General features: G+C 38.6%; 1 protein-coding gene and 1 pseudogene across 7 annotated transcripts in view; both read left to right on the top strand.

The window, feature by feature from the left end:
• LOC148845328 (MutS2) overlaps nt 1-24,661 on the top strand; it is a 31,697-nt gene that overhangs the window by 2,801 nt on the left and 4,235 nt on the right. For 3 of the 6 annotated variants that reach the window (XM_088954940.1, XM_088954941.1, XM_088954942.1), the window contains exons 2-4: nt 4,345-4,450; nt 9,598-9,650; nt 14,328-14,459. In XM_088954940.1, the coding sequence (XP_088811066.1) occupies nt 4,345-4,450; nt 9,598-9,650; nt 14,328-14,459 (291 nt within the window). The remainder of the gene's footprint in view (nt 1-4,344; nt 4,451-9,597; nt 9,651-14,327; nt 14,460-24,661) is intronic. The other 3 variants (XM_088954945.1, XM_088954943.1, XM_088954944.1) reach the window with 1 other exon arrangement.
• Nucleotides 15,140-15,832, top strand: LOC148845329 (HMG1/2-like protein pseudogene; annotated as a pseudogene). Its single transcript, XR_016101845.1, has one exon. The product of XR_016101845.1 is annotated as an HMG1/2-like protein pseudogene (transcript).

A 24,661-nucleotide genomic window follows, 5' to 3' on the forward strand; every position in this document is an offset into this window, starting at 1 on the left:
ACGCTGCCAAATCACCCCTCACACCTTTTTCCAACCATCTTACCATCTTCATATCACTTTCAATGACCAAATTCCCAATTCCCAATTCTTTAGTTTTCTCAACGCCAAGCACTGCTGCTAAAACCATGCTCATACCAAATCACCTTGCCATCAATACCTTCTTTTCCATGGTCAGCTGGTCAATTCTTCATCCAATGATGCTAAAGCAACCAGTTTCTACTTCCTGCCTTGACTACACTGGAAAAGAAGTTTTTTGGGATGCAAAAGAGGGTCTCAAAATGGATATTATGTTATACCTTTGATTTCATATTCATAAATGCCATATATAATGTTTATGAGTGGGTAGTACTGGCAATTGACTGAATGATGATCTGGATTCAATTTGAAGCAATGTTGTAAGACTAGGACTATCCACAAAACTGGGAAGGCTTGCGGGTCATGGGTTAGATGATCTGGTTGCTGGCTTAACCTAGTGACCCGTGACTTCATATTTATAAAATATAAAAATATTATGCATATATTTAAGTTGTAGTCAGATGGTTGTTGTTTTGGGTTTTAATATAAGTGACCAGGGTTTAAATCTTTTAATTTTGATTTTTTCCATTGTCTTTAGAGTGATTCACTTCGAGTTACCTTGTCACTATTTGAGTTGGATTGCCCTTGGCATATTAGAAGGCTGGTAGCTGATTGCAAAAATTTGGTTGGGCCAAATCCAGATTTGCCTAGATCTGGTCTGATATGAACTCTAGGTGCTTACAGTCTGATGAACAAATCTTGAACTCAGTCTATCGATGCTAATGAAATGGAAGAAACACTGTCTGACCATCAATAAAGTCCATCATAGACGAATTCTCACTTAGAAGCCAAAATTCAAAAAGGGCAAATTTCTTAAACTACCCCTACTGTTTAGCTAATTGACAAACTGTACCCTTACTGTTTAACGATTGTCTTAAACTACCCCTACTTTTTCTAACAATTGACTTCTCTACCCCTGCTGTTAGCATCCGTTAATGTACCGCGAAAACCCATACACATGTGACACCACGTGACATATAATTTTTTTAAAACCCAAATTTACCCTTTGTCCTTCTCCCTCTCCCTCCTTCCTCCTCCTTCTTCTCCTCCTTCACCTTCTTCTCCTTTCAGCGGCAACAAACCGAGCTCTTCACACCTTCTTCACGGTAGTTGTTGCCGGCAACAACACAGGGATGAAGACGAGTTCATCCCTAAGAAAAAAGGGTTGTCTTGTTGAGTAAAACAGCATCAAACTAGGAAAATACAAGTGGAAAGTTTTAGAAAGGGGACGATCTCCAATATTTTGGTTGAAGGAAACAGGGAGGTAGAAAAGAGAAGTGTTGCTGCAGACAAAGGAGAAGCAAAATATAGCACTGAGGACAGCAATCTTGAGGAACTGATGACGAGTGATGATGTGCTGAAAGGGGACGAAGCTATAAAGAATGGTGAGGAAGATGAGGTAGCGGTAGCCACAGTAGCTGAGGAGGTACTTATTCAGGAGGACTTCGGTGTTGAAGTACTAGGAAGCGATGATTAGGGTCGTGAAGAGATTAGGACACAACAGGCTCCTAATGTTGTTGTTTCACACATTGCCAGTTGGTATTGTAGGGATGTTGACCACTTGTGTCTGTCATGTTGACCACCTGCTTGCTGTGCCAGAAGTGAGACGATCGTCATGCTGGAAACAACAGAGACGGAGTGATCGTCATGCTGGAAGCGGAGATGATTCTGAATTGTATTTGGGACAATGAGAACTCGGCTGCGAGGTGGCAGATGACTAGAGTATTTAACTCTGATGCACCACTCATTGAAGAATTCAATAATTGGTTGTGTGAAGTGGAGCGTCATGGGGGTGGATGATGGTCCTGTTTACTTCATTCCGGCTCTGGGAATTCAGAAGAAAGAGGACCAATACTGACCTGTGGGTGACCACCTGTGGATGATGGTCCTGTTTACTCCATTCCGCTGCCAAGGGGGGCGGGTGTGAACTCAGAAGAAATAGGACCAAATACTTTTGTATGCATGGCTGCTATTGTGAAGCTGATGTTGCAAGAGAAGAAAGTTGCCTCATAGAGATCACTCCCTGTCTCTGTCGACCACCTGCTCAGCCTGTAGTCTTGGGTTGCTCATCAGCCTCGTTGTCCACGGCCGTGAATGCAGTGAGGAGCTGTGAGACTGATGACGCTGGTGAGGTTATTTTGGGAAAGATTGAAGACCAGGAGAGAGGACTGGTTGAGTGGAGAGATGGCACCACCTAAACAAGGAGGCACTGTTAGTACTATTGTCTAGTGTCTACTATGATTCATCCATTCATCCTCTGCGTCATAACTGTTCCTCTCACCACCACCAAGCAAGCAGGCAAGCAAAATCCAAATCTGGAGTTCCTATTGCCACCATTATACACCTTTCGGGCCCCACAGTCTCCACATTTGAGGGATAGGCCCACCATTGGAGAGATTCAGACGATGATTCTCCATAAAACCGAATAGAACCCTAAACCCCTTTTGATTTGACGGTTGTTTCTCTGTCTCCTCAGCAGGTCCGGGGTGTATCATTGACTTGATCAATGGTAATAGCCTCAAGTTGGGGGAGGTTCAATATTTGGTCCTTGATGAAACAGACCAGATGCTTGCTCTTGGATTTTGCTTCCATCCAAGCGGTGAATCCACAACAGAGATAATGGTTCAACAGGTGATGAGAATCTGGGTTACAGTGACGATGATATGCATGGAACTGGGAAGGAAGTGCCAATGTTTGAGGAAAGATGGTCGGGATTTAATGGAAGGGTAAAACTGACTTTCCACCCTTTCTGTTAGACTTTAATGGTGATGACAATTGTCAGAAACAGTAGGGGTGGTGCAAGACAATAGTTAAACAGTAAGGTTATAGTTAGTCAATTCGCTAAACCATAAGGGTAGTTTAAAAAATTTGCCCAATTCAAAACTCTAGGGAAAATGACTGGTTATCTGTAATCATAGCACCATCATCTAATCCTTGTCCCAATCACATGAAGCCTGTTCTCTCTTGCGGTACTGTTCAGTACTATATCCATTGTTGAACTGTGGGCTATTAAATCATTTCTCACTACTTGAATTCATGTCCTTTTTGGTCTGCCTCGAGCTCTTCCAGCCCCTTCAACTTGTAACAGATCACTTCTTACTGCTATCGTAGATATTCTTCTTTGGATGTGTCCAAACTATCTTATTCTACTTTCCTTCATTTTAACACACTGCCAGAGTTACTCCTATGTTTCTTCAAATGAATGCTGTTACTTCTGATGCTATACATGGCCCAAGTTCCTTTTTTATTTATTGTGATTGTAAACATTGAACTTGTGCTTCTTGTCCGAAGATAGCAAACAAATTTGTACTGACTCATTTGGATTTATTAGAATAATCATAGCTTCATGTATTTGATGTTTCATCTGTAAATAGAAAGAGCTAAATACGAGTGTCCTGAAAGGTTAATATTAGAAAATGGTATATATTGCCTTTTTTGATACTTAAAAACCCAATATCTGGTGCAAACTGGGTACTGTTTTCAAATTTCCAAGAAACCACATGGATCTACACTTTGACAGTTTGATTAAAATGGTAAAAGACGGCAAAAATCTTCATGAGTATCAAATTTTCAAGGGTTTTTCAAGGGTTTTGAATCATCTCTTCTTGAATCTTGATCACATGTTCGCATTTTTATTCTTGCCTTTTAATGAGAGGGAAAGATGCAGTGTTTGGAAAACAGACTGGACCGACCGGTCAGACTGGTTGAATGGACCTGTCCCCTGGTTGGTTCAGTCACACCCCAAGAATCGTAATGTCTAAAAACTTGGTAAAAATTGGCTGACCATCCGGTTTAACCGGAAACCGGTGAACTGGTCCCAGTTTCATGAGACCACCTGGGTCACTATGTAATTGAAATTCTAAAATGAGTGTGACAAGACTTGAACCCATGACCTCTTATTTTCATATATAGCTTAATTACCACTAATCCACCTCTTTACTTGTGCTATTTAATGACTCTTTATTGTATATATTACTCTACTACATACATATTTTAAAGAAAATGTAAATTAAGAGACTTGAACCTTGGTCATTTGCTTTAAAAATTAAGGAATTTGCTATCCATCATATGTAAGTATATTAAAAGTTGTAAAATATATTATATATAGTATTTATATAATCCATAATATACATATATGCCACATTATCACGGTTTGACCCCAGTTGAGCCTCTGACCCATGAATCTCTCCCTTCTCTGGTTCTATGACCGGTCCGTTTCTCTGAACATTGGAAAGATGACTGTTAATGGATGTATTATCTTTTGTGTAGGTATTTGATACTCCTCATGTGCAAGTATTGGTTGGCAAAAGAACTCGAAAACGTCTAGATGCAAAGTCTATAGTTCTATTGCTGCAGAGTATTCATGCACCACTAGGTATGAGATGGCCCTTTTATCTTTTAAAGGTCTCTGGGCATTTTACTTCGACATTTTAGGAGTATAATTTTATTGGTGATGAATTTCAATTACTTGCCCTGTATATGGTAATAGTTTGATGCTAATTTGTGGTAGCAGCTGGAGATGGTTTCCATCTAACTATGGTCATGAATCGGAATTACTTGTTCATATTGCTGATATGTAGTTCATAAAGTGGTTGTGGACCAAAATTAATATTGCCTAGAAGTTTTAATGCATTTATGCAGGAATTCTAACTCCCCCACCCGATTGATAATATTCTTATCTGGTAATTTTTAGTGAAAGCCATTGGTTTGGAGTGCAAAAAAACTGTAAATAATACAAAATTAATATGCTTGATGTGACTTTTATGGTGTCTACTGATAGCCAATAATGGGTGGTCATTCCAGGTAATATCTGCACATTCCTTTGAATTGTGTTACAGTCTTACAGATACATGTGTGACAGAGCACAAATCCCTTACATGATTTGGCACAAACCTGAAGGGGCAGATGGAAGAGGTTTAATGAATTTTTCAAAAGCCCCAAGAGTATTCCGGAAGATTCAAGAAGTCCCTTGAACATTATAGATACTTGTACAGTATTCCAGAGGTGTTCTAGAGCATTCTTGTAGAGATATCTAGAAGTCTATAATAATCTTTACCATTGGATGTATGACACATGTACATATCTAGACTGCTTATTATACAGCCCAAGGGCTATATAAGGAGGAGCCTCTTATTTGGTGAAGCATCCAAGAGTTGTAATCCTTTTCTTGAGCAATACACAGAATTCCTCGAGTTCCTTTACTCACATTGCCTCTGTGTCTGCAAGCTTGTCCTTAAGTAGCCCATTGTGTCCTAAGTGTTCCTAAGTGTGTGGATTGAGTGTGGTGCCTAACTTGTTCCTAACAGCCAGGAGTGTGCTCTAAACGGGAAGGCTGACTTGTGGAGTGATGGACTGCTGCCCAAGTGCTGCATAAGATAATCAGAGTGTCTTTGAAAGCCTTGGCTGCAGGACTACCCTGAATATTGATCGTCATCATCATCATCATCTAAACCTTATCCCAACCAAATGGGATTGGCTACATGAATCCTTTTTTTCCCTTCCATTCTGTTTAGTGCCATATCCATTGCTACCCTGTATAATGGATATGATGCTCAATTATGGTGGCTGGTGGCCTAGGATGTAGGTGATAATACTGGGGTGATGTATGTAGCCCCTACAATTCTTTGTACCAACCTCTTCCTATAAATTTGGGATGCGTGTGTGTGGGAGGGGGGGACTGTGATAGAAAATAGGTTCCTGACTTACAGATTCTTTCAGGCTTATAGAAGTTTTATGAAACTTTATGGTTATTCCCATTACTGTCCTTTGCCAAAATTTTTGATAAATGGGAAAATTTTATTAGAGATAGGAGAACAACAGATACAAGAGATCCATGGGGAGGCACAAGTTGTGACCTCCCCAAACAATCAAAAATTAAAAATTAAAACAAATTACAATTGTGCCCAATATAACTATTCCCTATTTGCCCCTTGCTTGGCTAAACTATCAGTCATAACATTAGTTGATTTCCCCACCCATTGTATTCTGAAACACAGATTTCTTGTCAGCCACTTGAATTTTTTAAGTTCATTCTTAATATCTCATAGTTCCAAACCAGTCTTTGGTTCTGTAGCCACCCCACAACCACCTTGGAGTCGCCTTCTATTAGTAGCTGTTCCGCTCTTAGTTGTACTGCAAATTGTACCCCTTGGAGGGCAGCTAGTAATTCTGCCCTAGTTCCTCACCTAAAGGGCCTGAGTATAAGAGAGTCACATTACCACTTTCATTACTTAGAACCCCTCCCATCCTAGAGGGACCTGGGTTACCTTGACTGCTGCCATCAAAATTTAGTTTCATAAGGCCTTCAGAAGCGGGTACCCAACTCATGTGCACCTTGTTCTTTAGGGAGGAGCTGCTTGCCAGTGCTATCCAATGCCTCCAAAGATCATTAAAAGAAAATTGGTGAAACAAGTCCAAAGATTTCAGCCACGAGATATCCCTATACAAGATATACTCCTTCAGTTCTTGTTAGCTTTTCTCCTTCTCTTGGAATATCCTGGCATTCCTTTCTTCCCACACATAGCAATGCTGCTCTTGCACACCTTCACATTCTTCTTATTCTTTGTTGATACCAAGTGAAGGTAGAGGGGTCAAAACACATGCTTACTTCCGTTGGTCTATTCCACCTGCACCCAAAAATCAAGAGGAGCCTATCCCACAACTCTGTAATAACATGACAGGAAATTAGTATGCCTATGTGTACCATAGTACTTATTGTCCATGATCAAGTTGCACAAGACCCCCACTAACAGCCTTGTATGCTATGTGTACCATAGTACCTATTGTTCATTTCAATTTAAATATCTCAGGGGCTGCCAACTCTGCCAATGTGAGCTTGTCTTACATTGCTGGCCCAGCCCGGATAAAGCAGGGTGGCGTTAGGTTGGCAGCCAACACTATAGCTTTTGTCAAACTCTTATGAGGGGCTGTTTGATAATGGCTGAAGTGGATGATGCATTTCTTTTGTTTTTTAGTGGATAAATAATTAAATAATAAAATATTTGAACATCAGCTTCAGTCATGAAGGAGCTCGCAACCTCCTTAATTACTTGTTTACTGACAGATAAAGAAATAAGTCATTTATTCCAGCCTTTTCAGCTGTCACTATAACTAATAATTATGGAATACAATGGTACAGTTACCATAAGTAGTATTTTTGAAATAACAGTAAATTTTGGAAAACTAAAAGTTAAAACCCTTTTCTTAACAAACCTACAAATATAAACTAACTTAAAAAATTCAAACAATGCCAATATCCTATCATCCAAAAACTCTGAAATTGGTGTAGCAATTGAAAAACTGATTGGTTTCTCAATGAATTATTTCCTTACTTAAATATTTGCATCATCTCTCCAATCTTAAATCATAGAAGACACTCATTAATTCAGCATTTCAGCTGTTGTAGAATCACCATGCCCAATGGGTCCTAAGTAAAGGACTAATATATTGCCATCATTGCTCCTAAAAGTTCCCCCAATCCCTGAGTTTCTAGTGTTTTCTAAGCTGCAGCCATCAAGTTCATTTTAATGAAGTGATTTGTAGGAGGTGACCATATCTTCATCATTAGTATGATTAGTGAAGAGGATCCAGCAATGGTTTACCAATTTCTTGATATGCCATCAGTGGGACAATGACCAAATATAAGCATTAGACCTGTTCATGGGCCGGACTTCGGGCCAACTTTACACTGTCTTGGGCTCGGGCTTCGGGTGGGGCCCATTAGAATTTTGACAAAAGCCAAGCCTGAGCCTAGCTAGGAATGGCAACGGGGCAGGGCATCCATTCCCCATCGGGGACGGGGAATCCCCGAATTTTCCCCGCTCCAAGGCAATTACTTAAAAATTATCTATTTTATGGACAATTTATACATATGATATAGGAATTTGGGGGTATTTTAGAATTGAATTATAGTACTTTAGGGGTAATTCAAAAATAAAATTATGGGATTCTAGGATTTTAAGAATTTAGGAAAAAATTAGAGATATTTTAAATATCAATATTAAACTTAGAGATATTTTACTAATTTACCTTCAGGATCGGGGTGGGTTTGGGGAATTATATACAAAACCCTCCCCCGTCCTGTACCCGGTTCGGGGAAAAATTATTTTCCCCGTCCCCGCCCCATCCTTGTTTAGGGTTGGGGAAAACCCGCCCCTTTCGGGGTGAGTCCCGGTTTTACGGGGGAAATTGCCATCCCTAAGCCCGGCCCATGAACAGGTAATTAAGAATAGATCATTCCCAATTGCCATCCTCAAATGATTCCTTTGACTTACTCTTATATATCTGAAAATCCTAATATTTCATTCTTCCCAAATTGTCCATAAGATTGCTGCCCTAGTACATCAAGAGAAGATTTTGTCCCTCTTTTTAGGTAGAGAGAAAAATGAAGTGTAGAATAGACTAACTAAATCTGCTGGATGAGACCACCTACATTCAAATAGTGAAAAGAAAAAAACTAAAATACTATATATAAGTGAATAGTGGATTTGTAAATAGAAGGTAGTCTCACAAGTCACAATTTGCTCTGCAAAGAACATACATATGTGAATAAAGACACCATCTAGGCTTTCTCTTTTGAAGATATTCACGAGTTTTTTCACATGTATTACCTCCCATCAGAATGCCCTAATTTTGGTCCGCTCTAAACAGCCTTAACTGGGAAAACCATGGGGGACTAGAGTTAAAAGAAAGGGCTTTTAAAAAGGAAGAACAAGAGAAAAGTCCAAATGAACTAGCAAATCAAATTCTACAACCAAGGGAGGTATCCAAAGAAAGACCATCCAAGTATTCAACAAATTGAAGAGATCTGAAGCATTAGAAATGTCATTCTCACTTAACCCCATTCTGAAACCAAGGTTACAACATATCCCTTGATTTGTCAAAGAGACATAATGGAAGACCAATGGCTGTTTGAGGAGGAAATTGGATAAATGTTATGAAAAAGTCTTTTAATGGCTGTTCCCACCACCACAAATCAGCTCAAAATTTGGTTCTAATACCCAATTGAACCCAAATGTTTTTGAGGAAAAGTGAGAGACAGAGGAGCATGGGTAGCTCTAGTGGCTAAATTTGCATCCCATCCATTGTCTGAGAGGACATGGGTGCTCTTAATCACAGCATGCCACAACCTGTCCAACTCCATAGGAAACCTTCACAACTATTTTCCCAAGAAAGCCACATTCTTAAGCAAAACTTTTCCCATCCCTAGGCTCCTTTCATCCTTCCTTTCACACAAAGTAGCCCAGTTAGTTAAGTTGTCCTTTTGAGGCACTGAGGTCCCAATGAAAAACATGTCTCTTTTGTGGTCTGCAGCTTTGTTGTAAAGTGTGATGGATTAAATTTAAATCTAAATCTTTATCATAGTTTGGAATTATCATAAAAATTGAAAATGATTGATTCCTTAATTTTATCTCTTGGTTCTGGAGTTCTAGAGTTTAGAACCGACTTTAAATAAATCTATGGCCTATTTCTTTAATTCAGGACTCCACAATATGTACTGAAGGGATCTTTTTCTGGTTTTAGGAACCTCAGCATATATTGAGCAATCAATTCCATTTCCACGGGATGGGAAACAGGTCAGTTGTGTGTTTGTATGTGTGTGTTTTTCCTGAAGAAATAATTCCATCTATGCATGTCTAATTTGTATTTGGTTATCTCTAGAAAATGTTTGTGTAGCCAACTTTTATATGTCAAATACCTATGACTGTTCTCATGTTGTAAATTGGTAACACAGTTCTTCCTAAATATATCAAATCATAGTTTTACTATAAATAATAATTATGGGAAATAACTATAAAGTTACCATAAGTAGGCTGGTGTTTTTCCTGAAGAAATAATTCCATCTATGCATGTCTAATTTGTATTTGGTTATCTCTAGAAAATGTTTGTGTAGCCAATTTTTATATGCCAAATACCTATGATTGTTCTCATGTTGTAAATTGGTAACACAGTTCTTCCTAAATATATCAAATCATAGTTTTACTATAAATAATAATTATGGGAAATAACTATAAAGTTACCATAAGTAGTATTTTTGAAATTCCTTCCAATTTCTAACAATATCAATATCATCAATTAAATAAGATGAAACACCACCAAGAGACTTTACCCAACAAGCTGCACTAGTAGTTATGTACTCAATAATTGCCTCCTTGTTCCTCTCCTTTCTTGTGAAGATTCTAGCATTTGTTTCCTCCCATTGTTTAAAAGTGTGGACTGTGTGGCCCTTATACTTCTCCACATAATCCTTCCTCTTTTCTTTGGCCACGAAAAATCTGTTGGCAAGAACAAGCTTGCCATGCTACTTGGTGAAATCCATTTGCACTCAAACAACGAGAGAAACCATTCCCAAATACCAGTAACAAATGGACAAAAGATTAGTAAGGATAACAACTCTCACCATTAACTTTGCAGAGGACACACGAAATAGGGACTAGGGTTAAGCAACAATTTGGTCTCCTTTTTTTGAGAAAGTCACAAATGTTCATTTTTTCATACAACACCTCCCAATGGAAAAGTCCAACTTTTGGTGGGATGGGCCTGCACCAAACCTCTTTTAGAGGAAAGGCTGTAGCGAATAAGAAGGCTGGGATAAGACTATGAAAAAGGACGTGCAGGATAAAGATTCTGAAGAGGAGGGAATCCAAATATGACCATTGACTTAAGGGGCCCAAATAAATTCCTTCAAGGATTTACAATAGATTGACAATACTGGGAAGTTTTGTATCCCTTAATCCCTTCTAAAACCCAAATTCCACCCAATCCCTTTGCTTGAGGCAGAGGGTACAATAAACTTTTAGACTGGGAAATTGATCATTGAATGGAGAATTGCCAACCCATACATGTTCCTAAAACAAGCCTGAACAAACGTTATGCCTAATGCAAGGAGGAAAATATTGGAGTATGGAATAGATTACCGTCCAAGGAGAGGCCTGAGTCACCTAAGCAAATAGACCAACAACTCACCTATTGTTCAAAATCCCATGAATGCCCACTATCACTTTATGCCATAGTTTGTTTTTATTTATCGGTAATCTCCTCAAACATTTTCCCAACAGGGTCAAGTTCCTCTTTTCTATGTTGCTAATTCCCAACACCCTTGCTTTTTACTTCTAGACACAACTTCCCAATTGATCAAGTGATACTTATTTCCTCCTTCTGGCTCCCATAAGAAGTTCTTCATTATCTTTTTTTTTTTTTAATTTTAATTTTTTTAGAAGCTGACCATTTTTTATTATTTATTATTTTTTTCTTCATTATCTTCTCAATCATCTTCCCCACTTCCTGTAGGATCTTAAAGATAGAGAAGTAGTACACCAGAAGATTAGCTGAAGTAGCTATAGTTAGTATTATTTTTCCCCCTAAAGGGATGTAATTCCTTTTCAACATAGCTAGTTTCTTAGTTAGTTTTTCTAAGAACGGATTCCAAAATCTAGTGTTGGCACAGTTTGGGGTCATTTTCTTCATTCATTTTATAATGGTCTAGTTGGTGGAATCAAGGTTCAAAGTATTGATAAGCCTGATATGCATGAACATGCATATCAGATGTTTTGATGCTATCAAGCATTATTTTTTTTTAATTTTTTCTTGGAGATTTTGAAAGGGGTCAATTTTAATAAAATTTACATTTAAAAACATGTTTTTTCTTGAGAAGCCTTATAACGGTGTTTTGACGAACCCTTGATACGACACAATACGCCTGATACAGGGTGTATTTATTGAAATTTTGAACCTTAGGTGGAAGTAATTCTTCTTTCCCTTATAGGGCAGTTTGGAAAAACATGGCCTCTTTGGAGGTCAATTTTTTCTAGCTGCTCTGGATAAATGTCCTACTAAGGTGAACCTATCTTGGAGAGATGCTGTCTTGGATAGTGCCTTATGCCCTTTCTGTGAGCAATGGCCTGAAAGCACTAGTCACCTTTTTCTTCATTGTGCCTTTACTAACAGAGTGTGGCAGCATTTTTTGGTAAGTATTCATCTTCAATGGTGTCATCCGAAATCTGTTTTTGAGATGCTCAATGGCTTGAGTGCAAGTGGGGTGAACAGAAAGGGCAAAACTTGTTGGGCTGTGATCACTAAATCACTTTGGCTGTTATTTGGGCTCTGTCTCTTGAAAGGAACATTAGGGTGTTTCAATCCAATGACCATCTTTTTGAGTATGTTATTAACTCATCTTTCGATTTCATTAGGGCTTGGTTGAAACTTGAAATGTAATAGCTTTTTTTTGAGAGTAATTTCAAATTTCTGACCTATCTTTCTTGGCTATGAAGTGTTTTGGATCATCTTAATACCTTGTGGATTTATGTATAGAAGCTCATTGTATAGAGGCCTGTAAATAATTTTTTGATATGAATACAATACTATACTTTACCTTCTTGAAAAAAAAGTTGCGTTCCTTAGGGTTGGCTTGTCTCTTAATGGAAGTCCCAAGTATTATGGGCCAAGAGGTAATGGATATTCTTGCATAGCTAGACAATTCCCTATCCTCCACATTCACCCTTGCTTAATAGCTTTTGTCAAAGTTAATCCTAAATTTGAAGTTTTCTCAAAGAGTTGAATAGTTAGTTTCATATTTTTAACCCACTAAAACTCACTCCCATCACAACAGAGAATGATGTCATTTGCAAATTGCAGGTAAGTCACTACCACCCTATCCTTTTCTACTCTTTATCCCTTAATGAGTTGCATGCTATCTGCCCCTGTGATTAGTCTATTGAGTACAACTATGAAAGTAATCAGGAATGGGGTGAGGGGGTCCCCTTGCCTGAGTCCTCTTAGAGGTGTAAATTGGGCTGTGCCGGCCTGGAACAACCTGATTTACAGCCCTAAGTCCTCTACGAGCTTAGAAGAAGTCTACCACTTCGGTTCACCAACACCGAGTAGCGACAATTTTGAAGACATCCCAAAGCCACAATTTCTCATAACTTCTACCAAGAATGACCAGTCTACCAAATCATAAGCTTTTTTTTTTTTATCAGTACCAAATCATAAGCTTTTTCAATGTCTAATTTATAGATTAGTCCTTTTCTTCCTTACCTTCTCATCTTTTCCATTTATGGTTTTAAATGTTAAAGTGCTTGGCTTGATATGTTCCAACAGTATCAAGGCTTTTGGTGTATTGGTCAAGCATGTAACAACACCATGACTCAAGTTTGAATCACAGAGAGTGCTCTAATTGGGAGAAGGGCTACCTAGAGCAAAGTGAAAGCTGTCGTGAAAAGGGATACCTGGAGCAAAGTGAACGCTGTCACTGGAAAGGGCTTCTTGGAGTAGAGCAAAAGCCACCAAAGGGAAAGGGCTATCCGCTGAGTGTGAGCTGTCATGAAGAGGGCTACTTACCACCAAAGTGAGAGCCATTGTGGAGAGTGCTACTTGTTGGTTGTCGCTAGAGTGATAACTGCCTAGAGTGAAGCCATCAAGACTTTGGCTATGGAAGCGTGGTGGTATATTGTGGTCCTAAATGTTAAACTGCATGGCTTGATACGCTCCAACAGTCAAGGCTTTTGGCATATTGGTCAAGCACATAACCCTTCCATACACTCATTAGAAATGGGAATTTGATCTATTGTTGTTTGCCTATTTTATATGAAAGCTCCCTGATTAGATGTGGTAATGGAGGGCATCACCTTTTTTAATCTTAAAGACAAGACCTTAGCAATGGTTTTATATAAGCTATTGATTAAGCTAATGGGTTTGAAGTCTTTGGGATGATTGACGCTTGTTTTTTCTTAGGTATTAAGGCAAAAATGTCGCATTCAGTTCTGGATTTATTTTCCTTCTTTCAAAGAATTCATTAAATACCTCCAATAAATCAAATGCTAAAGCATCCCAACAATCTTGTTAGAAAGCCATGGTGTACCCATTACTCCATTAGGACCAGGAGATTTTGATCTATCCATAGAGAAGACAGCCTTTTTAGTTTCCTCCATACCAAATCTTTGTTCTAACATATCTTTGTGAGTCTTCCATTCAAGGTTACTTTTATTGTTTGCTACCATATTCTAATATACTTTAATTGCTCTTAGAAATTAAATTGCTTACCACCATATTCTAATCTACTATTTTTTTTGTCACTATTTTATTCTAAGAGCAATGTTATCTAGATGTGACTTCTTTTTTTTTGATAAATACTAGATGTTACTTTTATTAAAATAATGGTTTAATTTTCATCTACTGATCTACAAAGATAGTTGTTGTGATTATGTTCTTTGGTCATAGTCTGTATTGATGACTTATTGTTTTTTTCAATGAAGGGGTGGTGGAGTAGTGGATTTGGATATGGGTTATGGATTGGGGTCTTAGTTGCCTCAGGCTTTTCTGTTGTTCCTGTGCCATCAATCACATGGAAGAATCGATTTGAACTATCAGGAAGCCGCTTGAGTAAGGTTTGTTTGATTCTTGGATTTCATATTAGCATTAACAAGGTTTGAATTTTATGGGGAAATATACTATACTATGCTTTGGTAAAGGTTCTTCTTCCCAACTTTTTGGTGTAGTTGGGGGAACTTAAATTGGATATAATGCAAAGAGCCTGCATGAAGCTTTAGAAGTAATGGAAAGATGGACAAGGTTCTATATTGTAGTCTTACATTGGGCTTAACTAGGGTGTAGGAAATTGGATTGAACCACCGATCAAATTGGTTGAATTGTGACTAGGTCTAGATCTAGTTTGGTCATGCCCTTGAAACCAGAATAGGTAGAAAACCACCCCAAACTAGCTCACTAGGCAGTTTAACTAAAAAATTGGTGAACCAGTCCCGATTTCCTAGAACCACTCGGGCTCAAATGTGTGGAATTTTCAAAACGCAAATGGCAAAATTTGAACCGATAACCTTTTTCCATGTATATTGTCTTGTTACCATTAATCCACTTTATTATTTGTGTTCATTTCTTTAATGTGCATATTGCATTAATGCATATGTATTTCAAAGAAAATGTGAGTTAGGAGGTTTGAAGTTTGAGCATTGATCATTTACTTTAAAAATTAAATAACTACCCATCTGTCCACCACATTCAAGTATAACATTATTTGTAGTAGTTGAAAATTACACCTATAGTGACTCTCCCCTTCTCACACACACACACAACATAACACATCAAACGATAGTCTCCTATCTCTGACTCACTCCTTGTGAAACCATAACCCTAAGGAGGATTCACCATGAAAGGAGGTCAATCGAAGGCGAAAACTAAAAAGGCAGACAACAAGCTTTCTGTAAAGAAGAAAGGCGTCGGAGCCGATAAAGTTAGCAAGAAAGCAGGGAAGAAGGAGAAGGCAACTAAGGATCCTAACTAACCTAAAAGGCCTGCAAGTGCCTTTTTTGTTTTTATGGAAGAGTTCAGGAAGCAGTACAAGGAGAAACACCCTAACAACAAATCAGTCTCCGTTGTCGGCAAAGCCGGTGGAGACAAATGGAAATCGATGATAGAAGCCGAGAAGGCACCATATGTAGCCAAAGCAGAGAAGAGGAAGAGCGAGTACAATAAGAGTTTGCAGGCATACAACAAGAAGAAGACCAAAGGAGCAAATGCAGCTGAAGAAGAAGAAGAGGAGTCGGACAAGTCGAAGTCTGAAGTGAACGACGACGAGGATGAAGATGAGAGTGGAGAGGAAGATGACAACGAGTAGGCAAAGGGGATGGTAGCTTGGGGATGGAAGAAGGGGGGCTAGTTTGTGTAGGGACCTCTGTAGGATTGCATCTTCATTTTCTGTTACTCTATCATCAACGAAGAAAAAAAAGAGAGATCTTTTCTTTTCTTTTTTTGCTTATTTTTCTTTAAAAGAAAGGTTTCTGGAGCTTTTCCCGAAGCTCTCAAATCGCCCTGTACTTACTTTTCAGTTGCTTCATGATATAATGATTCACTTTTAGGCACTAAAAAAAAAATTACACCTATAGTAATTCAAATAATGCAAGAAAAGAAGAAAAGAGAGGCCCATAAGGCCCATAATTAAAAAAAATAAAAGAGATAATTAAGGCCCTTAATGGGGCAGCCAGCACTAAAGAAATAATTAAAGAAAATAGAAGAAGGCCCATAAGGGCCATGACTAAGAAACGTAACCATTCGGCCCATTCTCACTACACTCCCCCTCAAGCTGAACATAGATGTAAATCATGCCCAGCTTGCTTACATAATGTTGAAGCTTTTCCTTTGGGACTCCCTAGTTAGAAAATCTGCTAGTTGCTATTCTGATGCAATAAAGGTAGGCACACTTCTCTTGAAGCCACTCTCTCCTGTATAAAGTGTCTGTCTACTTCAATGTGCTTAGTGCCTTAGTTCTATCATGCTGAACTGGGTTGTGAGCAATGCTAATAGCAGCTTGGTTATCACAATACAACATCAATGGCTCGTCACATGAAACACCCATCTCATTAAGGAGAGATCTAAGCTATAACAACTCAGAAACACCATGGGTCATAGCTCTATACTTTGCCTTAGCTGAAGATCTAGTAACCATTAATTGCTTTTTGCTTCTCTAGGAAACAATATTTCTGTCTACCATAACACAATATCCTGATGTGGATCTCCTATCATCCACATTTCCTGCCCAATCAAAATCTGTATATGCTTCTACCTTCATGTGTCCATGTTTAGCAAACAATATACCCTTCCTGGGATTCCCTTAAGGTAACACCCTCTTTACAGTAGCCATATGTGTGTATTTGGGAGCATGCATGAACTGGCTGATGACACTCACAGCATATGAAATGTCTGGACTAGTCATACATAGATAAAGAAGTTTCCCAGTAATCTCTGAAACACTCCCCTGTTAGCTAAAAGTTCTCCATCATTAGCTGAGAGTTCATGATTGTTGAAGTCATTTTTTTTATTCAAATAATTTGTCATAAGTGGGCTAGTTAGTCTACTAGCCAAATCATTAAAATTATAAAAAAAGTATCCCATATGGGAGTTCCCTCTCCTAAGTGGGGAGTTCTCTCTCTTTAATTGGGGAGTTCCCTCTCTTTAAGTGGGAGGGACAGGTGTCCTTCACCTAGGATGAGGGGGTAGTTACATAACCACCCCACTCCCTATTTAAGCTCCTTAAGGGGAATAGAAACACATACACACAGAGAGACTCTTCGGAGAAAATTTTCACAAGAGATTCTTAAGAAAAACAAAGACAAGGAGAGAAGAAAAGAGAAGTGCTCAAGGGAAGGCAAGGAAGGAAAAATCTCACTAATACAGGTAGAGTAAAGGAAAGTCCTCTCTGTGAATACTTCTTATTTATGTCTTCTACTATGTATCCTTCTTTCTCTCCCTTTTGTTTTTACTTTTGAGAAAAGAAAGAGAGGGAAATAAACCATCTACAACCAGGTGTCTTTACTTGGTAGATTACGGCTCCTCTTTCAAGACAAAGTTAGGGAATAAACCATCTACAGTCTAATTCTCGAAGACTGATTATGGTTCCCTTCAAATGAAAAGGAAGAGTAAGGGGGAATGAACCATCTACAACCAGGTGCTTCTACTTGGTTGATTATGGTCCCTCTTTCAAGACAAAGTTAGGGAGTAAACCATCTACAGTCTAAATCTCAAAGGCTGATTATGGTTCCCTTAAAATGAAAATGAAGAACGGAGGTGCTTTTACTTGGTTGATTATGGTCCCTCTTTCAAGACAAAGTTAGGGAGTAAACCATCTACAGTCTAAATCTCAAAGGCTGATTATGGTTCCCTTAAAATGAAAATGAAGAACGGAGGGATGAAAATTGTCTACAATCAAATATTCAATTTGATTGACTACGGTTCCCTTTTTGTATGCAAAATTCCAAGCAGTAAGGCTGTCTACAATCAGAATTTCATCTTATTGACTACAACTTATTATGAGAAAGGAGTGAGAAGGAAATTTTCTTTGTATTAAAGAAAAGAGAAATGTAGTGCTGTATGGTTTCTCAATTGTATTTTCTTTTTCTTTCTTCTCATTCTTGTACACCTGATGTAAAAGAAAAGCAAATGAAAAGTTCTTTTTTAAGTATCCTATTGTTCTTTCCTTTTGTTCTATGCGTTCATTTCTCCAAGTCAGAATTAAAAGGTGTTCTCTACTTTCTTGTGGGGATGTAATTAAGGGGAACAATCCGTATGATTCCCTGAATGGGCCTTACCCAAAATAATAAAAACTCAATCACTTGATTGAGTGAATTATGTTGCATGAGAATTTATTAAAATTTTCACACCAACATAATTTTGGCACGCCCGGTGGGACCCATTTTCTTTTTCATCTTTGACTTAGAGTATAGAACAAAAGAGAAAAAAAAGAATGTGTAAGTCTTATATCAATATTATCTACTTACAGGAAGAAATATCTCAGACATGGCACCTAAAGTGGTTGTCTACTACCACAAACCGACTGCTATGGAGAAGGAAAAGATAGGAGGCTCTAAGAAGCTTTCCTACAAGGCAACATTTACCGTGGACGTGAATCCTCTTGCTATTGTTACTATGTCTTCTGTCACCAAGGTGGAGAAAAAAATCAAGGAGAAAAAAAGGAAGGTCATTGAGACCTCTCCTGTGAGGAAAAGTCTACATGTTCCAGCCATGTTCAACTCTGCTAGGAAGGAAGGTTTCAAGCCACCAAGGGAAAATTCCTCCAAAAAGATTGCTTCGTCAATCTTGAATATCACAAAATCAATGGTGACATCTCCAAAGAAGTCCACTAAAACAAGGGCTAAGGTTATTTACCCTACCCAAATCATGATAAGAACCATTCCAGTGAATCTTTCAATTCCTCCTACAACATCAGTCATGATGGTGACTATTTCTGAAGAGAAATCTACTCTTCAAACCTTCAATGAAGCTATAGGAGAAAAGGAAATAGATGTTCCTTCATCTACACAAGTGAAGCCCCGAGTAATTAAACTCGGAAATTCAAGTGGAAAAGGTTCTTCCTCTTGTGGAAAAAAATTATTTGTAATCAGAAGCCTTCAACTAGAATTGAAGGATCTTCAAGACAATCTTCAATTCATGTTCACAAGCCTAGATCCAAGAGGCCTCCAAAAGCTAAAAAGCTACAAAGTAGCACTCCCATTTCCCTTGCTGATATTGTTGCAGAAAAATCAAAGAAAGCAAAATCAGACATGGAAGCTAGAAAATGGGCTTTTATTTCTGGATACATGTTTGCTAAACAAGCAAATTTTTACTTTGCACTGGGGGCATATACTATGCTCAATGAAGAACTTAAACCTTATAAAGGCCCTATCACTAGAGCAAGAGCTCGATTGTTGCAAAGTTCTAAAGACACGTCAAGTTCAAGTTTGACCAGTGAGTTTGTCACTTCTAAAGTTAAACTAATCCAAGAAGATCATAAATCTTCAATTCAAGAAGATGAATGTGTGGATGAAATTACTTCACAATTGCAAGGAATTTCTATGTCCTTAGGAGAAGACCAAGAGACATCTCCTATGACAGTCATGGTGACTGGTACCTCAAATTTAGAAGAGCAAATTCAAGAGATGCAACGAAAGATGGCAGAAATTGCATCTTTGGCTGCTCAGTTGGTGGCTCAAGCAAGCACATCTGGTAAAGAGTCGTCTCAATAAGCATAAACTTCCGCTCCTGCTCCTCAAATAGATCTAAAGGCACTTATTGTAGAGGGACAAAAGGAATTCCAAGCATCTCTTACACCACCTGTCCTTGGTTACAGGAAACCATATGCTGCCCATTATGATACACTCCCATTTCCTTTAGAATATCAAAAGCCCAACTTTGAGAAGTTTGATGGAATAAATGGGTCTCCTCATAAACATTTGGCCCATTTCTATTATGCATGTGGTGAATCAGCATTGTCCGATGCCTTATTAATAAGGCAATTTGTGCAATCTTTAAAAGGAGCAACTTTTACCTGGTACACACAATATCATCTACATAAACTATAAGAAATGTCACCAGATTGCCTTTTCTCTTAACAAAGAGGGTATAATCTGATTGAGTCTGAGTGTAGCCCTAAACTTGTCAAACCAAGCACGTGGAGATTGTTTTCGACCATAAAATGATTTCTTCAATCTACACACCTTATCTTGCATTTCCTTGCTATATATACTAGGAGGAAGGGATGTATGTACCTCTTCAGTGAGATCACCATTTAGGAATGCATTATTAACATCAAATTGATACAAAGGCCGATCATAGCTCATTGCTAAGGATATAAGAACTCTCATCGAGGTCATCTTAGCAATTGGAGAAAAGGTCTCAGTGTAATCTATCCATATACCTGGGTATATCCCTTGGCAACAAGCCGAGCCTTATACCTCTCAATTGACCCATTTGCATGATACTTGATAGTGAAAACCCACTTGCACCCAACGGGTTCCTTCCTAGTTGGCAAGTCAACAATATCCCATGTATTGTTTTTATGAAGGGCTTTTATTTCAGTACTCGTAGCATCCCTTCAATCAAGTGTGGCTAAGGCTTCTAAAACAGACTTTGGGATGGATTGAGAGGAAATGGAGGCTAGAAAGGCATAGTTGGATGGGGACAACAAGTTGTAGGAAAGGTGTTGGGAAATACAATGAGCTGTACATTTCCTCTTACCTTTTCTTAAAGCAATGGGTAGGTCAAGGTTTGGAAACGAGGGTGCTGGTGGAGGAGGTGATGGGCATTTCCTTTCTTTAGTAATCGAGGGCGATTGAGACTCAATTGGAGGTATGGGATCAACCTATGTTTACCTTAGCCTTTGCCGTTGGTACTATCTCTAGAGAATAGGGCGAGTGGAAACAACTGGAGGACTAGCAGGAGGAGGGAAAGGAGCAGGAGTGGAAGACCGCAAAGGAGAGGATCCTTCCACGAGAATGGGGGTTATTGTGGAGGGCTCGACACAAGACTCAACTGGAGTTGGCAAAGGGATGAAGAAAACAACTCGAAAGATCTCTCCCCCTTAGAAGGATCACTATAAAAAGGAATTGACTTTGCAAAGGAGACATCCGTGGAAACAAACCGGGTGCCACTAATGGGATTAAAACAACAATACCCTTTCTGTGTGGAGGCATAACCAAGGAAGATACACTTTTGAGCCTTGGGGTCAAATTTGCATCTTTTGGAATTGGGAATGTGGACATAACAAGTGCAACCAAAGACCCTCAGAGGAATAGAGAAAATCTCAACATCAAGAAAGAAGACTCCAAAAGGAGATTTTAACCCCAAGACTTGAGAACGCAAGGCATGCGGTTAATAAGGTAGGTAGCTGTTAAAACTGCACCACCCAAAACTTCACAGGAACATGGGTAGCAAAAAGAATGCTCTTTGCAACTTCCACAATGTGTTTGTTTTTCCTCTCTGCTACTCCATTTTGTTGTGGAGTGCGGGCACAAGAACTTTGATGAATAACCCAAAACTTCTCAAGATAGGAGGTAAGGTCCTTGTCAAAATGTTCCTTAGCATTGTCTGATCAGAATATTTTGATGCGGGTATTAAATTGAGTATGTGTTCATGGAACTGTTGCACAAGTTTAGGCACTTCAGCTCAAGAGCGCATAAGCTAAATCCAAGTATATTGTGAAAAATCATCAATAAATAGGATGGAATATTTATACTTGTAGAGATAGTTGTTAGGCTGTTAGTGTGTGGGTCCCACACTTTTATTTTTCTGTTTATTTCTTTATGTTACTTCAGGGCCATATTTATTTGCTTTTGTTTTCTTATGAAGCTAGTAGGGTTATTAGAGGAATTCTACCTTTTGTTAAGTTACAAGTATAAATAAGAATTAGTGGGGCGGCCAAAAATAACTAACCACAGACTTTCTCTCTCTTTTCTCTTCTTCTCTCTTCTCTCTTCTTTCTTCTCTCTTCTCTCTTCTTCTCTTCGGTTCTGGGTTAATCTCTCTTCTTTTTCTCTCTGAATCACATCAGAAAACAGATTTTTTCTTTGTTTCTTTTATTCAAGTTGGTATCAGAGCAAGGTTAAGACAGATTAGAGTTCTCATGTGAGCTTGATCTGGTCGGCTGCATGAGAACTCCTTAGTACTGGATGTTCTGCAGTAGTGGTTGATTCTTGGCAGTTTCTAGAGTATTGGAGACTGCCCAAGGAATTGAAGGATCCTTGGAGATTGCCCGGTGACCAGGAAGGATCAGAGAAAAAAGGTGTGCCCAAGATTAGGGTTTCAGTTGAGGTGGTGATCAATGTTCTTCTGAGAAAGGTACATTCTTTAATAAGGCCGACCATGATTAGAAGCAGTTTTAACCACTCTATGAACAGCGGTTGATAGATCTGTCTTCCCTGCTGGTTTCTCTAGGATTTTCAAACCCTACTATCAGTTTTTGGACTCAAAGATTGATTTTTCAGACTGATGATGAATTGGGTGGCTGATTATTGACTGTGGATGTTTTCTTGGAGGGTGACTGTTGACTGAGAATGAATTCTTGATGACTGTTCCTGGCTGTGAATGAATTCTGGGATGTTATTTTCAATTCTTTAGGGTTTTCAGCATAAAAAAAGGGCTTTTTTGGGTTTCTTTCTTGAAGTCGTGACCTGTTAGTGTTCTATATAGAATGGAGAAGGCTGGAAATGAGCTGAAACACTGCTGTTGACTGAGAAGTTGTGACCTCTGGTTTAACTGTGGTTGAACCTCTGACACGTGAACCTCTCTTCTTTCTGGTTCTTTGTGGTCCTCGGAACATTGGTTTTAGCATGGTTCAGAATGGAAACCTTGCTTTCATTAAAATTTCAATCTAGCAGAAATTCCACACAGAAAAAAAAAAAAGAAATAAAATAAGTCTAAAGGACAAAATGATAATTATCTGAACTTTCATTTTCTAAGAAATGCCTTGATATTCTTTTCTTTAATCTTAGCTACCTTTTTCTCTTATTTTGGATGAGGGTTATTCCTATTAAATTGGGGAGGGGGGGGGGGAGTGTGGAGTGGTAGTGGGTGTTAAAAGAATGACAAGAGCTTGTTTCTGAACCGATTTCCTTAAAGTTTTCTGATCTTCCACAAGCTTCATCAACAATATGGTTCTGTTGCACCATAGGCCATACATTAACACTGTTTGGTAGATATTAGTCATTACCATATTTATGACATGTACATTTTTTATCAGCAATATTAAAGAGATTTCTATTTAATAGAGGTGAAAAAGATCTTCAATTTCAGAAACATTGGAATGAAGAATGACTGAATGATACAAGAACAGCTTATAGCTGACTAAATCAAAGAAAACAGAACAAGATAAAAATACAGATCATCAAGCACCCAGAAATTCTGTGCTCGGCCCTGGTACTCCCCATTCTAGAATATCTCTATTGACCTCTGCGCTTGCTTAGGAGTCCACAATGCTGTTAGCCATCCTGGGGATCCTTCTGAATGAGCAATTAATATGAGTTGCAAAATTTGTTGTCTCCCTTATTATGTTCTGTAGGGGCCATGGTCCCTCTATACTCTTGAGGATAGATAGCCCCTTTCAATAATTATATCTGTTCATTCTGATAGAAATGTTAAATTGAGCTCTCGGTGAATTGCCCTAACATGCTGGTCCACTGCAACTTGCTATGATATTTCCCGCCTGATTTTTTACCACCCCTCCAATCCCTGATGGGTCCAGATTTCCAAGGCTGCATCCATTTATTAACCTGAAAAAAACTTAAGTTGACCTGTGTCTTGTGCTGTCCAAGAGTGATCTCCTGCTGTTTTCTTGGGGAAAATCCTGCTACTATGGACCATATGGTCCACTGCAATTTCCTTGTACTCTTTGATGAAAGTCAAAATGTGCTAATCTCACTGTTGCAAATCTTTTAGGGTGCTGATATCTTTTTCCGTATTGAAGATCCTCACATTTTTTTTTCAATCTAGATACTCCACATTATTGTTGCCTGGTACAGCACTCAATTTCCCATATCTTTGTGGGTGAAGGAATATGCTAAGAAAAATAAATCAATTACATCCAATGCTGGGTTTTATATAACACCAAAATGAAGGGAAAAAAATAATGCTCGCATACCATGGATGTTTAAGGGCATGGAAGAAATTATTAATTGGTTTGCATCCTCTCCATTCCTCAAGCAGAGGACAGACACATGAGGGTATAGATACCATCATTCCGGGTTGATCTTCTTCTTTGTAGCTTCTCCCCATCATTGAAAATCTTCCTTGAAGCTTCCCAGAATAATCAGTGTTCTAAAACCTGACCTGGAGCTTGAATTGTTCTCCCCCTCTGGGTCAAGGGTCAGCTGTTCAACTGTCTAGGTCAATGGGTCAACCTGTGATGTCATCAATATAAAAAATTTCAAAAACAAAATAATACAAGAATCTGGTAACCCAAAAACAAAATAATACAAGAATCTGGTAACCCCAAGGTAAGTGGGTGGTTGGCCAATTCAACAGTTTTTCTTTCTTTCTTTTTATATAAAATAGCAGGTTGTAGGTTGACCTGAACCAGTATTGGATCACTGGTTGACCAGGTGGGTCAATGACAGTTAACAATTCTGGGCAAAATGCTTTGACCTTCGGAGGAGAGGAGCCTTTCCTAGATGGCCATGACAAGAAAAAAAAGGGTTGAGGGTTTAGAGGGGAGAAGAAAACATCATCACCAACCTCGTTCGTCAGTCAGTTCTTTTATTGTAATGCTGTCCGATACCTATAAATAATAATAGGGGCACTGCCAGCCCAA

Source organism: Nelumbo lutea, chromosome 7, assembly GCF_056320005.1.
Source record: "Nelumbo lutea isolate HS-2025 chromosome 7, American lotus-T2T, whole genome shotgun sequence".
Lineage (NCBI taxonomy): Eukaryota > Viridiplantae > Streptophyta > Magnoliopsida > Proteales > Nelumbonaceae > Nelumbo > Nelumbo lutea.